Below are 13,341 nucleotides of genomic sequence, written 5' to 3' on the forward strand. Positions count from 1 at the left end.
CTATACACCTGGTCGGCATTGCCGGAAAAAAAATATATATATATATTTTGAAACGTACAAACTCACGACTTGGTCCGTACATGTACTTTGCAATTGTGTTTACTCTACGCATTACAGGCAAAGTCTGCCTCGATTGACGTCACGAACAGCGCCCTCTCGGGTCGGGGTCTACTCTTAAAATTGTAAATAACATAAGAACTGATTTTTTTAAACCTTAGTTAACTGTTTATTCACATTCCACTCATCAAAACACATATATTAGTGACAAAAGCTTTATTTAGAAAAAATACCACTTCCAGGTGACTTTAACAATCGCTCACACTTCGCAAAATCTGCCGTGTCTTCGTAAGCTTTGGTAACAAACTCGGAACGTTCACAAGTCATTCTTCACACCTCATTCATGATCGATCAATTTATGCTGCTCTCACACGGCGAATAATATGCTAGCGAATATGCTAACAAAGGAAATATTTGACACTCGCTCAAACTTTTCGCAATATTCGCCGTGTCTTCGGAAGCTTTGGTAACAAATTCGGAACGTCCACAAATTACTCCCCACCTCATTAACGAAGATCGGTCAATTTAGAAACCGGTTTCTAAATTGCAGCGGATGTTGCGAAGACGGTCATTCACTGTCGAATTGGTACCGTTGGTAAAGCGTGCGTAAGCGTTGGCAACGTTCGTAAAGGCAGTGACAAGCATCGATAGCATTCGTATGTGTAAGATATTGGTAAGGAGAGGGCCGACCGAGGATCGAGGGGTTAGACCAACCGCCATTTTGGACGAATTCAACACGAAATTCAAATATTCGTGTTCGCAAGATTCGCCACTCTGTCAGAGCAGCAGTACGAAGCGCTTTCTAAATTTAAGCGAATGTTGGGAAGACGGTAATTCGCCATCCGTTTCGTAATAAGCATCAGTAAGCCATTCGTACTGTTGGTAAAGCGTGCGTACTGTGCGTATAAGATCTTGATAAGGACTGTTTAAGGACGACCGAGAACATAATATTTACTATCAAATCAAAACATTTTGGCGCATTCATCGCGAATTTCAAAGATTCATATTCGCAAGAGAGTGTGAGAGTAGCATTTAGCAGCTGTGGTGATTACCAGTTGGTTATGTATAAAATGAACCAGTCAGGCATGGCTGCATGAGTGGCCACCTCATACAGCACAGCCAAGCAGTTCGAACCGAATAGCAATGAATTCGTTCCACTCCACCGGGATAAGGCGCACCACTGTCATCAGGATGGGCGCATCAAAGCAGCTTTCCACAATACCATTCGGGTTAACATTGCCATCAAAAACCTGGATTGTTAGGAGAGAAAAAAAAACATTGCGGTAACGCATTTTCAATAATGATGGATTTCGTGATCGACCGCCATATTTGATGTTATATAACTGACATACAGATCCTTGTCATTTGATTAGTGCCATGGAACTTACTTCACGTGATATTCACTTTTACTCCCATCCGCACCGGCGATCAACTATTCGCCCATGGGGAATGGCATTTCCCATTCAACAGTTAGGATCATCCTTGTTCCCAATGTTTTTGAGCAGTACAGCGCCGCCGCGCTGCTGCTAAAACAAAGGAGCACCTGTGCAAAAGGTTGTGATCCGATTGCTTTGTGCATTGTTGAATACAATTTGTTCCGAACCAGTAATTTGTGTGATTTTTCATTATGTTATACTTTTAAATTACATCAAATGACAATGGAATATATGTCAGTTATTATAAAACAAATATTGAGTGGCTCAGAGTGTAAATTTTACCTTGCGATAATATTCCTCCCATTCCATGCTGAGCCACTCAATATTTTATATAATAAACAATGTAAAAATGCACGATGTTCGCGCTGCGCACAGCACTCGGCAGTAGACCTTTATCACGCTTTCACCATATATTAGTCATAATTGTTTCCTGTTTCCCAGTAATGAGTGCTAATATTCATTGTGCATAATGGCACCAGACTATTATTTGGTCCAGCCTCAGTTTGCTTACAAAGAGTTGGAATGTTTGTTTGTTTTTTGTTTTTTTTGTGAACTAAACCATCCGCCATTTGCCAAATAATATGGACATTATTGCGAAAGCAACAGAAAACAGCTCATGTTTAGTTCATTATAGGGAAGATTTCCGTATCATGGCATCACGCAGGCGAGATGCTTAGAAAAGTGTTTATGTTCTGAACGCCATTTTACGGTGGGTTTTCAGTGCTTTCCACACATCGGTGTGTGTGGTTAAAAAACGAATAACATAAGAACAGTTGTGCTCACCTGGGACACTCCGAAGTCATCATTCACAGCGAGTAGGGATGACGTCAACGTCTCTCTGAACTGAACTTTGTACTTGGTCACCCATTGATTCCAATGATCCTGACGCCCCTGCATCAGTACGCATGTCACGTAGGTCGGGCTGCCTAGATCTACCTGTATCCATTGGTCGAGGTTCGCAACGCGGGGGTGCCACGCACCTATGATATCCACGTGTGTGGGCACTTTGTTGAGACGTCCATCGGCGGGAGTGCTGACGCCGATGTACACCCCTTCTGCGTTCCAACTGCTTGAAGCGGTGATACTACCGTCAGAAATGGAGCCATCTTCCATACCAAGTTTGTTTTTGCAAGGATCTGATTATGGAAAAGAGCTTTTGGTTGAATTTGGAGTGCAAACAACCAACTAGTGATAATTTGAAATAAGATATTGACAGAAAGTGACGGAGCACGGCCCTGGAAAGGGACAGTTTGTAAAAGAAAAGTCACAAAATAATTACAAAAGTGTAAAGATAAAATTCAGATAAAAATGAAACAGAAAATGTATCTCTCGAAATGAAAATGTTCTCTCGAAATGAATGTTGTTCCCTCCAATCCAAACGAAAATAATGTGTATTATTATATAGCCTGTTCCGTATTTTTCTTTTAACAGTACATCCTGAATGACTAAAGCTTCAACATTTCAGCAAACTGTAAAATTATTGAAAATAATGAATTGTTTAAACAGAGTGACAATAAATCATCTTACTGGTAGTTGTTGCCATTGTAGATGCTTGACCGGTCGTTGTTGCCATTGTAGATGCTTGACCGGTAGTTGTTCCCATTGTAGATGCTTGACCGGTAGTTGTTGCCATTGTAGACTCTTGACCGGTAGTTGTTGCCATTGTAGACTCTTGCAACGTGGTATACGCAATGGTTGTTGATTCATTGGGCTCGGTTATGGCGTCAAACTGTACCAAACAAATGACAAGATCGTGTGAAGTCAGTTTAATATTACGAGTAATGGGAAGAGGTTGATAGTATAAAACACTGTGAGAAACAGCTCCCTCTGAAGTGACGTAGTTCTCGAGAAAGACGTAATTTTCCACTAATTTGATTTCGAGACCTCAGATTTAGAATTTGAGGTCTCGAAATCAAACTCCTGAAAGCACACAACTTCGTGTGACCATGGTGCGAAAAGGGTGTTTTTCTTTCATTAATATCTCGCAATTTCGACGACCGATTAAGCTCAAATGTTCACAGGTTTTTTACTTTATGCATATGTTGAGATACACCAACTGTGAAGACCAGTCTTTGACAATTACCAATAGTGTCCACTGCCTTTAATGGCGTTTCCGTGTGAAAAGTGGAACAAGCTCCTAAAAGCGACCAGTTCCTGAATAACAGTCATTTTGTACAAGCTTTACAAGCATGGCATTATATAAATACAAAATAATAACAAAATAATTAATAGTCAGTGCCTGCATCATCTGCATGCTCCCTCAAGCATTCACGCTCACCAAGCTCATGTTTTGAACTTGATGGGGCCTACACTTTTGCAAATAAAAACGCGAATAAGGAACACGCATTAAATTTTTGTCACAGGTTGGCAAACTGTTTGGAGTAATTGAAAAAAAAAATGGATGCGATCTGTATAGCAATTGATTGAAATTTGGGTTTGACAAAAGCAATTTGTTTATAACTCTTCCCAAAACTAGTTCTGCATTTTATTTTTTTTTGTTTTATTCAACATCCGAACAGCGCAAGCGCTTTTTACAGGACGAATAAAAACATTCAACCCTTTACGGAATATTAAATAAGTCATTAAATTTAAACTCCACCTGTGATCCTGTGTTGATTGTGGAGGTCGAGATGTTCTTCGATTCATAATACGAGTAGCCATCTTGATGATGAAATAACCCAGTAGTTTCCTCCCTCGAGGCGTTGTTCAGCTGACAGACTCGATTGATGCGATCGTAGTTGAAAGAAACACATCGATGATGACGGAGACACCGGGCCGAACACCTTACAGCAGAGATGCCCGAGATATTCAGGGACGACTGGCCGAGGAGTCGGGCTCGATGCTCGGGCTCGAAAACCGCCTCTCGCTGCAGACTACTACTGCTACTTGTTAATCCCATCGTTCCTACCAGAAACACTTCAAGCAAACTTAAGACAACTAATCCCTGGTTCAACATTTCTCCCTTAATATGTTGAGTTATTTTTATTGCGATCCACTAGCATCTAATTTACGGTTATTCTACTCCCCAGCGAAACACCTTTGTTCCCCCTTATCAATAAAGTGTTCGAGAGCATACGAGCTTTCACGAGAATATAGACTTCCGGGCACCTCATCAGCTATTTATAGGCTATGTACAGCGTATGTTGCCCTTTTCAAATCCACGGCTTCTTGCGGAAGCCGAAATTAAGTTTTTAATTAAAAAACAAAATGTATGAATACATAATATGCAGATTCGGCTCAGGCCATTGATCTCCATTATACTGTCAGTATAATGGAGATCAATGGCTCAGGCTAGGTTGGCATTTGACACTGTGCGTGCTGGTGCGTACGTACGTGCTCAAGGCTTCAGACGGGAGGACGGAGCCTCTGAAGCCGAATTTAAACTTAAAGGGAAGGTACACGTTTGGTAATTACTCAAAACAAATATTAACTTAAAAACTGACTTGGTAACGAGCATTGGAGAGCTGTTGATAATATAAAACAATGTGGGAAACGACTCCCTCTGAAGTAACGTATTTTTTGAGAAAGAGGTAATTTCTCACTAAAATAATAAAAGACTTCTAGCTAGAAGTATTTTATTACTATCTGAAAGCACACAAATTCGTCCGACAAGAGTGTTTTTTCTTTCATCATTTTCTCCCAACTCCGATGACCAATCGACAATCTTTGACAATTACCAAGAGTGTACCTTCCCTTCCCGGCTTAGGCTAGCTTGGCCTTTGCACTGTGCGTGCTGGTGCGTACGTACGCGCTCACGGCTTCAGACGGGGAGGACGGAGCCTGAAGCCGAATTTAAACTGAACCTGAAGCCGTGGTTTCGAAAATTTATAAGACGTAGAGGCCTTTCTGTCAATACGCAACGTCACAGCCTGGTTTGAGGTTGGAAACTCATATAGCCATATACACAAGAAAAACAGATGGCACTCGAGTAACAATTTCACACAAGTTACTATTCAAAGAATAAGCGACCAATCATTGGAGATTTATTAAATTAATTGAAGATTTGCAAAAAAAAATGTTAAATTAATTTGGGCAGAAAAATGTCAACACATTGAATGTTTGCCAACATTCAGCCGACCGTGCCAACCATCGCAGTTTCACAGTTCCAGTATTGCGACAGTTGTTTTTTAAAAGAACTTGTATTGCGATGTTTTAATATTTTTCACTTCTCGAACATGGTTAATTAAAATATTAAATTATCTAAAAATATTAGTAGTAATTCACTGGGACACCAGCTGAATCGCGGAGCGTCAAATTCGTTTTGCACAAGACCAACAAATTCTTCTGATACGGTATACTTTATAACATTGGGACTGCTCCGTCACACACTCTCACCATGTCATCAAGGTGTCAAGGCAAACGCCTACCAAACGCTCGTCCACACACAACTCGAGTATGCCGCCCAGGTATGGAATCCATACACCCTGGATGGAGTCAACCGCCTAGAGCAGGTTCAAAGAGCTGCAGCTCGCTTTGTCTTTGGTGATTACTGCATGTTGTGATACTGCTACTCAGAACAATATCATTAGTACGATTTACTCAATACAAAGACTCACGGAAGACGATTTGTTGTTAACTTCTTCTGCATGCAGTCTATTTATTTCTACATATGGCTTTTAACATAGGTGTGCACCCTTAGGTGCCCAAGATAAGAATAATTCATTTACTTTCCCCATCCCTCTTTTATTTCCCTTCAACTCCTTGAGGAGTAGTCATTCCTGGAATGAGGCAAGAACCACATCCTTGAGTCCAGGTAGGTCATTGACCACTGACCTCAACACCCACCTCAGTATTCTAGGAATACCCATTACTACCACAATGACCTTCTCACCACCAGGCTCTGGGTGAAAGTTCGGTCATGACTAATAATGACATCACACCGCAGAACAACATCGGTCACGCCCCTTATCACTACCTTGGGCTGGGATCCATTTCATAGGCGACTACTTTTCCAAACGACAATGTTCTATAAAATCCACCATGGGCTTGTCAATATCCAGTTTCCATCATTTATCCAACCAGCACACTACATTGGACGTCATGACCACCCATTGAAATATACAATTCCTGAAGCATCCATTGATCTATACAAGTTCTCCTTCTATCCACGCACCGTGAAGATTTGGAACCAGTTGCCCACAGCTGCTGTCCTGGCTACATCATCCATCGCCTTCCAGGAAGCCGCCCTGCCTGCCAGTATACGTCTCTACTACGGTCTACGTACTTTTGTTTTTCCATAGTTTTGGTCAGCATGGTCAGTGATGGTGCATGGAGGTATCCTGGTGTCATGTGTTTTCAGTAGGATACCAGGAAAATTGTTCACAATCAAAAACTGAATGTTTTTTTTTTCAAATCATCTATCCACTTTTTTAACAATAACACTGACACTTCATGGTGTGTTGAAATTTTTAAAGTTTTGGTTTTACGTTGCGAGAGACAGTCCGCCATTAACAGTGCTTATGCATGCACGACATTGATTGGAGCAACGTCACATGTTTTCACACCTTTCATTGGTTGGTATTTTATTGAATATTCTGAAGCTAGTATGGCGTGCAAAATAAATCAAAAATATTATTCAATTACTACTTAACAAATTTAATTACATTTTTTGTCCCAAGGCATTGTGGCTACTATATTAGAATCGAGAGATATCATAAGGCATGGTAGTAAAACACCCCACCCCCTTAAAACACACACACTTCATAACAATCCGTTTTCCCCCATTTTAGACCATTAATGTTTTGTTTCAGGAGATAAGAAACCAATCTATGATATATTCTCTTTAATATAGACGTAATATTTATTACGCTTTATCAGAATTTATTACAGTATGCAGTTAATCCCAAAAAAAATCTTTTGTCATTTTCACTTAAAATATTTAAATTTTTTCCTCATATCGGCACACCATAGAATCCCAAATAGTAACCACCTCACGTGATCCATCTAGTGACTAAAACAGAATGAATCTTGCAGATAGTAATTTTGTTTTGAACTTTCGAGGGTGGATGATGTTTCTTTGACTCATTTGAATGTTGGCATAATAATGCACTAGTGATTTGTACCAAAAATCAATCATTTTATAAATATTTGAGCATAACCAACGTCAGGAAACTTTATTCTCAGCATGATTAAGCCTGAAAAAAAAATACAGACCGTGAGTAAACTGCATAGCTTCTGCAACCGGTGCAGCTTGCACAATCTCGCGGTAAACGGTAATCAAAGTTGGGGGTTCGAAAACATATGAGGGTCGATAACGTATGACGCTACGATAGAACCTCCATGTTCGGTGTATAGAATGTATGATGGATGCCGAGTGTAAATGGTCGGTCAGCATGGTCAGTGATGGTGCATGGAGGTAGAACCTCCTTCCATGTTCGGCACGTTCGGTGTATGTAAGAACGTATGATGGATGCCGAGTGTAAATGACAAAATGGATAACTTTCCGTATGGCCCCACCACTTTTTCACTAATTTTTACAAAAAGGGATATCTCATTGAGGTAAATTAGATACTATATTATTTCATATCGAATGGAAAAGTGGTGGCGCCATACGGAAATTTTTCCCCTACGTATATTTGCATATTCATATTTTACAATTTAATGAAAGTGCCTTCACAGATACAGCTCCTTAAACCCAGCAAAATTCAAGGGAAGTTGCCTAAAATTGATACAAAAACCTTTGTTTTTTCAACTAATTAAAAAATAAAAATGGTATTTCTGTGAATAAAATATTGAAGTATTATGCGTAAGATATTGGTAATGAGAGGTTTAATGACGACAGAGAACATATTCACTATCAAATCGCAACTTTTGGGCGAATTCATCGCGAATTTCAAACATTCGTATTCGCAAGATATTCGCCCAAGTGTGAGAGTAGCAATAGAGCGGTATACATTTCAATAATGCTACTTTCACCCTGGGGAGAATATGCTAGCGAATGTGCTCACGACGAACGGAAATATTTAAAGTCAACTGGAAATAGATTTTTTTTTTCTTTCAAACATAAGAGTATATGCTTACGAACAATAAACAATTGTTTTAGTAATTGTTTGTCACGATTTATATGTTTAAAAAATATATAAAGTTGTTTGGGGGCTGACTCCGCCTACCCCTTTTGTGACGTCAATCGAGGCAGACTTTGCCTGCAATGCGTATAGTAAACACACGTGCAACGTACATGTACGTCCAGGTCGTGAGTTGGTACATTTAAAAAAGTGTTTTTCTGCATTCAGCAGCTATACACCTGGTCGGCATTGCCGGAAAAAAAATATATATATATATTTTGAAACGTACAAACTCACGACTTGGTCCGTACATGTACTTTGCAATTGTGTTTACTCTACGCATTACAGGCAAAGTCTGCCTCGATTGACGTCACGAACAGCGCCCTCTCGGGTCGGGGTCTACTCTTAAAATTGTAAATAACATAAGAACTGATTTTTTTAAACCTTAGTTAACTGTTTATTCACATTCCACTCATCAAAACACATATATTAGTGACAAAAGCTTTATTTAGAAAAAATACCACTTCCAGGTGACTTTAACAATCGCTCACACTTCGCAAAATCTGCCGTGTCTTCGTAAGCTTTGGTAACAAACTCGGAACGTTCACAAGTCATTCTTCACACCTCATTCATGATCGATCAATTTATGCTGCTCTCACACGGCGAATAATATGCTAGCGAATATGCTAACAAAGGAAATATTTGACACTCGCTCAAACTTTTCGCAATATTCGCCGTGTCTTCGTAAGCGTTGGTAACAAATTCGGAACGTCCACAAATTACTCCCCACCTCATTAACGAAGATCGGTCAATTTAGAAACCGGTTTCTAAATTGCAGCGGATGTTGCGAAGACGGTCATTCACTGTCGAATTGGTACCGTTGGTAAAGCGTGCGTAAGCGTTGGCAACGTTCGTAAAGGCAGTGACAAGCATTGATAGCATTCGTATGTGTAAGATATTGGTAAGGAGAGGGCCGACCGAGGATCGAGGGGTTAGACCAACCGCCATTTTGGACGAATTCAACACGAAATTCAAATATTCGTGTTCGCAAGATTCGCCACTCTGTCAGAGCAGCAGTACGAAGCGCTTTCTAAATTTAAGCGAATGTTGTGAAGACGGTAATTCGCCATCCGTTTCGTAATAAGCATCAGTAAGCCATTCGTACTGTTGGTAAAGCGTGCGTACTGTGCGTATAAGATCTTGATAAGGACTGTTTAAGGACGACCGAGAACATAATATTTACTATCAAATCAAAACATTTTGGCGCATTCATCGCGAATTTCAAAGATTCATATTCGCAAGAGAGTGTGAGAGTAGCATTTAGCAGCTGTGGTGATTACCAGTTGGTTATGTATAAAATGAACCAGTCAGGCATGGCTGCATGAGTGGCCACCTCATACAGCACAGCCAAGCAGTTCGAACCGAATAGCAATGAATTCGTTCCACTCCACCGGGATAAGGCGCACCACTGTCATCAGGATGGGCGCATCAAAGCAGCTTTCCACAATACCATTCGGGTTAACATTGCCATCAAAAACCTGGATTGTTACGAGAGAAAAAAAAACATTGCGGTAACGCATTTTCAATAATGATGGATTTCGTGATCGACCGCCATATTTGATGTTATATAACTGACATACAGATCCTTGTCATTTGATTAGTGCCATGGAACTTACTTCACGTGATATTCACTTTTACTCCCATCCGCACCGGCGATCAACTATTCGCCCATGGGGAATGGCATTTCCCATTCAACAGTTAGGATCATCCTTGTTCCCAATGTTTTTGAGCAGTACAGCGCCGCCGCGCTGCTGCTAAAACAAAGGAGCACCTGTGCAAAAGGTTGTGATCCGATTGCTTTGTGCATTGTTGAATACAATTTGTTCCGAACCAGTAATTTGTGTGATTTTTCATTATGTTATACTTTTAAATTACATCAAATGACAATGGAATATATGTCAGTTATTATAAAACAAATATTGAGTGGCTCAGAGTGTAAACTTTACCTTGCGATAATATTCCTCCCATTCCATGCTGAGCCACTCAATATTTTATATAATAAACAATGTAAAAATGCACGATGTTCGCGCTGCGCACAGCACTCGGCAGTAGACCTTTATCACGCTTTCACCATATATTAGTCATAATTGTTTCCTGTTTCCCAGTAATGAGTGCTAATATTCATTGTGCATAATGGCACCAGACTATTATTTGGTCCAGCCTCAGTTTGCTTACAAAGAGTTGGAATGTTTGTTTGTTTTTTGTTTTTTTTGTGAACTAAACCATCCGCCATTTGCCAAATAATATGGACATTATTGCGATAGCAACAGAAAACAGCTCGTGTTTAGTTCATTATAGGGAAGATTTCCGTATCATGGCATCACGCAGGCGAGATGCTTAGAAAAGTGTTTATGTTCTGAACGCCATTTTACGGTGGGTTTTCAGTGCTTTCCACACATCGGTGTGTGTGGTTAAAAAACGAATAACATAAGAACAGTTGTGCTCACCTGGGACACTCCGAAGTCATCATTCACAGCGAGTAGGGATGACGTCAACGTCTCTCTGAACTGAACTTTGTACTTGGTCACCCATTGATTCCAATGATCCTGACGCCCCTGCATCAGTACGCATGTCACGTAGGTCGGGTTGCCTAGATCCACCTGTATCCATTGGTCGAGGTTCGCAACGCGGGGTTGCCACGCACCTATGATATCCACGTGTGTGGGCACTTTGTTGAGACGTCCATCCGCGGGAGTGCTGACGTCGATGTACCCCCCTTCTGCGTTCCAACTGGTTGAAGCGGTGATACTACCGTCAGAAATGGAGCCATCTTCCATACCAAGTTTGTTTTTGCAAGGATCTGATTATGGAAAAGAGCTTGTGGTTGAATTTTGAGTGAAAACAAACAACTAGTGATGATTTGAAATAATATATTGACAGAAAGGTACGGAGCATGGCCCTGGAAAGGGACCGTTTTTAAAAGAAAAGTCACAAAATAATTACAAAAGTGTAAAGATAAAATTCAGATAAAAATGAAACAGAAAATGTATTTTGTTCCCTCGAAATGAATGTCGTTCCCTCGAATCCAAACGAAAATACTGTGTATATTATTATATAGCCTGTTCCGTATTTGTCTTTTAACAGTACATCCTGAATGACTAAAGCTTCAACATTTCAGCAAACTGTAAAAATATTGAAAATAATGAATTGTTTAAACAGAGTGACAGAATACATCAACTTACCGGTAGTTGTTCCCATTGTAGATGCTTGACCGGTCGTTGTTCCCATTGTAGACTCTTGCAACGTGGTATACGCAATGGTTGTTGATTCATTGGGCTCGGTTGTGGCATCAAACTGTACCAAACAAATGACAAGATCCGTGTGAAGTCAGTTTAATATAATTTACTATGTCTTTTAAAGGCAGTGGACACTATTGGTAATAACTCAAAATAATTATTACCATAAACCCTTTCTTGTTTACGAGTAATGGGAAGAGGTTGATAGTATAAAACACTGTGAGAAACAGCTCAAACAGCTCCCTCTGAAGTGACGTAGTTTTCGAGAAAGACGTAATTTTCAACTAAATTTAGTTTGATTTCGAGACCTCAGATTTAGAATTTGAGGTCTCGAAATCAAGCATCTGAAAGCACACAACTTCGTGTGACCATGACGCAACTTCGACGACCGATTGAGCTCAAATTTCCTCAGGTTTGTTACTTTATGCATATGTTGAGATACACCAACTGTGAAGACTAGTCTTTGACAATTACCAATAGTGTCCACTGCCTTTAATGGCGTTTCCGTGTGAAAGGTGAAACAAGCTCCTAAAAGCGACCAGTTCCTGAATAACAGTCATTTTGTACAAGCTTTCTTTCGGAGGCATGGCATTATATAAAAACAAAATAATAACAAAATAATTAATAGTGAGTGCCTGCATCATCTGCATGCTCCCTCAAGCATTCACGCTCACCAAGCTCATGTTTTGAACTTAATGGGGCCTACACTTTTGCAAATAAATCACGAATAAGGAACACGCACTATATATTTGTCATAGGTTGGCAAACTGTTTGGAGTAATTGAAAGAAGAAAACAAATTGGACGCGATCTGTATAGCAATTGATTGGAATTTGGGTTTGACAAAAGCGATTTATCTATAACTCTTCCCAAAACTAGTTGAACATTTTATTTTATTTTATTCAACATCCGAACAGCGCAAGCGCTTATTACAGGACGAATAAAAACATTCAACGCCATAAATCCCTTTACGGAATACTAAATAAGTCATTAAATTTAAACTCCACCTGTGATCCTGTGTTGATTGTGGAGGTCGAGATGTTCTTCAATTCATAATACGAGTAGCCATCTTGATGATGAAATAACCCAGTAGTTTCCTCCCTCGAGGCGTTGTTCAGCTGACAGACTCGATTGATGCGATCGTAGTTGAAAGAAACACATCGATGATGACGGAGACACCGGGCCGAACACCTTACAGCAGAGATGCCCGAGATATTCAGGGACGACTGGCCGAGGAGTCTGGCTCGATGCTCGGGCTCGAAAACCGCCTCTCGCTGCAGACTACTACTGCTACATGTTAATCCCATCATTCCTACCAGAAACACTTCAAGCAAACGTAAGACAGCAAATCCCTGGTTCAACATTTCTCCCTTAATATGTTGAGTTCTTTTTATTGCGATCCACTAGCATCGAATTTACGGTTATTCTACTCTCCAGCGAAACGCCTTTGTTTCCCCCTTATCAATAAAGTGTGTACGCTGACTTCGAGAGCGTACGAGCTTTCACGAGAATAGACTTCTGGGCACCTCATCAGCTATTTATAGACTATG

At 40.3% G+C, this 13,341-nt stretch overlaps 2 protein-coding genes across 4 annotated transcripts; both read right to left on the minus strand.

Moving 5' to 3' along the window:
* Window positions 1–127: 127 nt before the first annotated feature.
* LOC139941051 (retinoschisin-like) lies at window positions 128–7,554 on the minus strand. 3 transcript variants are annotated; one of them, XM_071937486.1, is made up of 5 exons: window positions 5,829–7,554; window positions 4,093–4,276; window positions 3,021–3,222; window positions 2,277–2,629; window positions 128–1,307 (listed from the first exon to the last, which is right to left on the minus strand). In XM_071937486.1, the coding sequence occupies exons 1-5, from the start codon at window positions 5,834–5,836 to the stop codon at window positions 1,164–1,166; spliced, it is 891 nt and encodes a 296-aa protein (XP_071793587.1). In that variant the 5' UTR covers window positions 5,837–7,554; the 3' UTR covers window positions 128–1,163. The 3 variants fall into 3 exon arrangements, with proteins under 3 accessions (XP_071793587.1, XP_071793579.1, XP_071793571.1); XM_071937478.1 differs by having other exon boundaries at window positions 4,093–4,409; XM_071937470.1 differs by lacking the exon at window positions 5,829–7,554 and having other exon boundaries at window positions 4,093–4,449.
* A 1,324-nt stretch (window positions 7,555–8,878) lies between these two features.
* LOC139941396 (uncharacterized) lies at window positions 8,879–13,155 on the minus strand. The gene is made up of 4 exons (XM_071937871.1): window positions 12,799–13,155; window positions 11,740–11,851; window positions 11,005–11,357; window positions 8,879–10,035 (listed from the first exon to the last, which is right to left on the minus strand). The coding sequence occupies exons 1-4, from the start codon at window positions 13,153–13,155 to the stop codon at window positions 9,892–9,894; spliced, it is 966 nt and encodes a 321-aa protein (XP_071793972.1). The 3' UTR covers window positions 8,879–9,891.
* Between the last annotated feature and the right edge of the window lie 186 nt (window positions 13,156–13,341).

Source organism: Asterias amurensis, chromosome 1 (assembly GCF_032118995.1).
Source record: "Asterias amurensis chromosome 1, ASM3211899v1".
Taxonomy (NCBI): Eukaryota; Metazoa; Echinodermata; class Asteroidea; order Forcipulatida; family Asteriidae; genus Asterias; species Asterias amurensis.

What these genes read in the sequence shown, in the direction of transcription:
- LOC139941051 (XM_071937470.1), bottom strand. Translation starts at nt 4,449, where the DNA reads ATGTTGAACCAGGGATTAGTTGTCTTAAGTTTGCTTGAAGTGTTTCTG. An exon ending in CAATCAACACAGGATCACAG is followed by an intron (nt 3,223 to 4,092) that starts GTGGAGTTTAAA and finishes TGTTTGGTACAG; the next exon opens with TTTGACGCCATAACCGAGCC. An exon ending in TACAATGGCAACAACTACCA is followed by an intron (nt 2,630 to 3,020) that starts GTAAGATGATTT and finishes TTCCATAATCAG; the next exon opens with ATCCTTGCAAAAACAAACTT.
- LOC139941396 (XM_071937871.1), bottom strand. Translation starts at nt 13,155, where the DNA reads ATGTTGAACCAGGGATTTGCTGTCTTACGTTTGCTTGAAGTGTTTCTG. An exon ending in TACAATGGGAACAACTACCG is followed by an intron (nt 11,358 to 11,739) that starts GTAAGTTGATGT and finishes TTCCATAATCAG; the next exon opens with ATCCTTGCAAAAACAAACTT. An exon ending in ATGACTTCGGAGTGTCCCAG is followed by an intron (nt 10,036 to 11,004) that starts GTGAGCACAACT and finishes GTAACAATCCAG; the next exon opens with GTTTTTGATGGCAATGTTAA.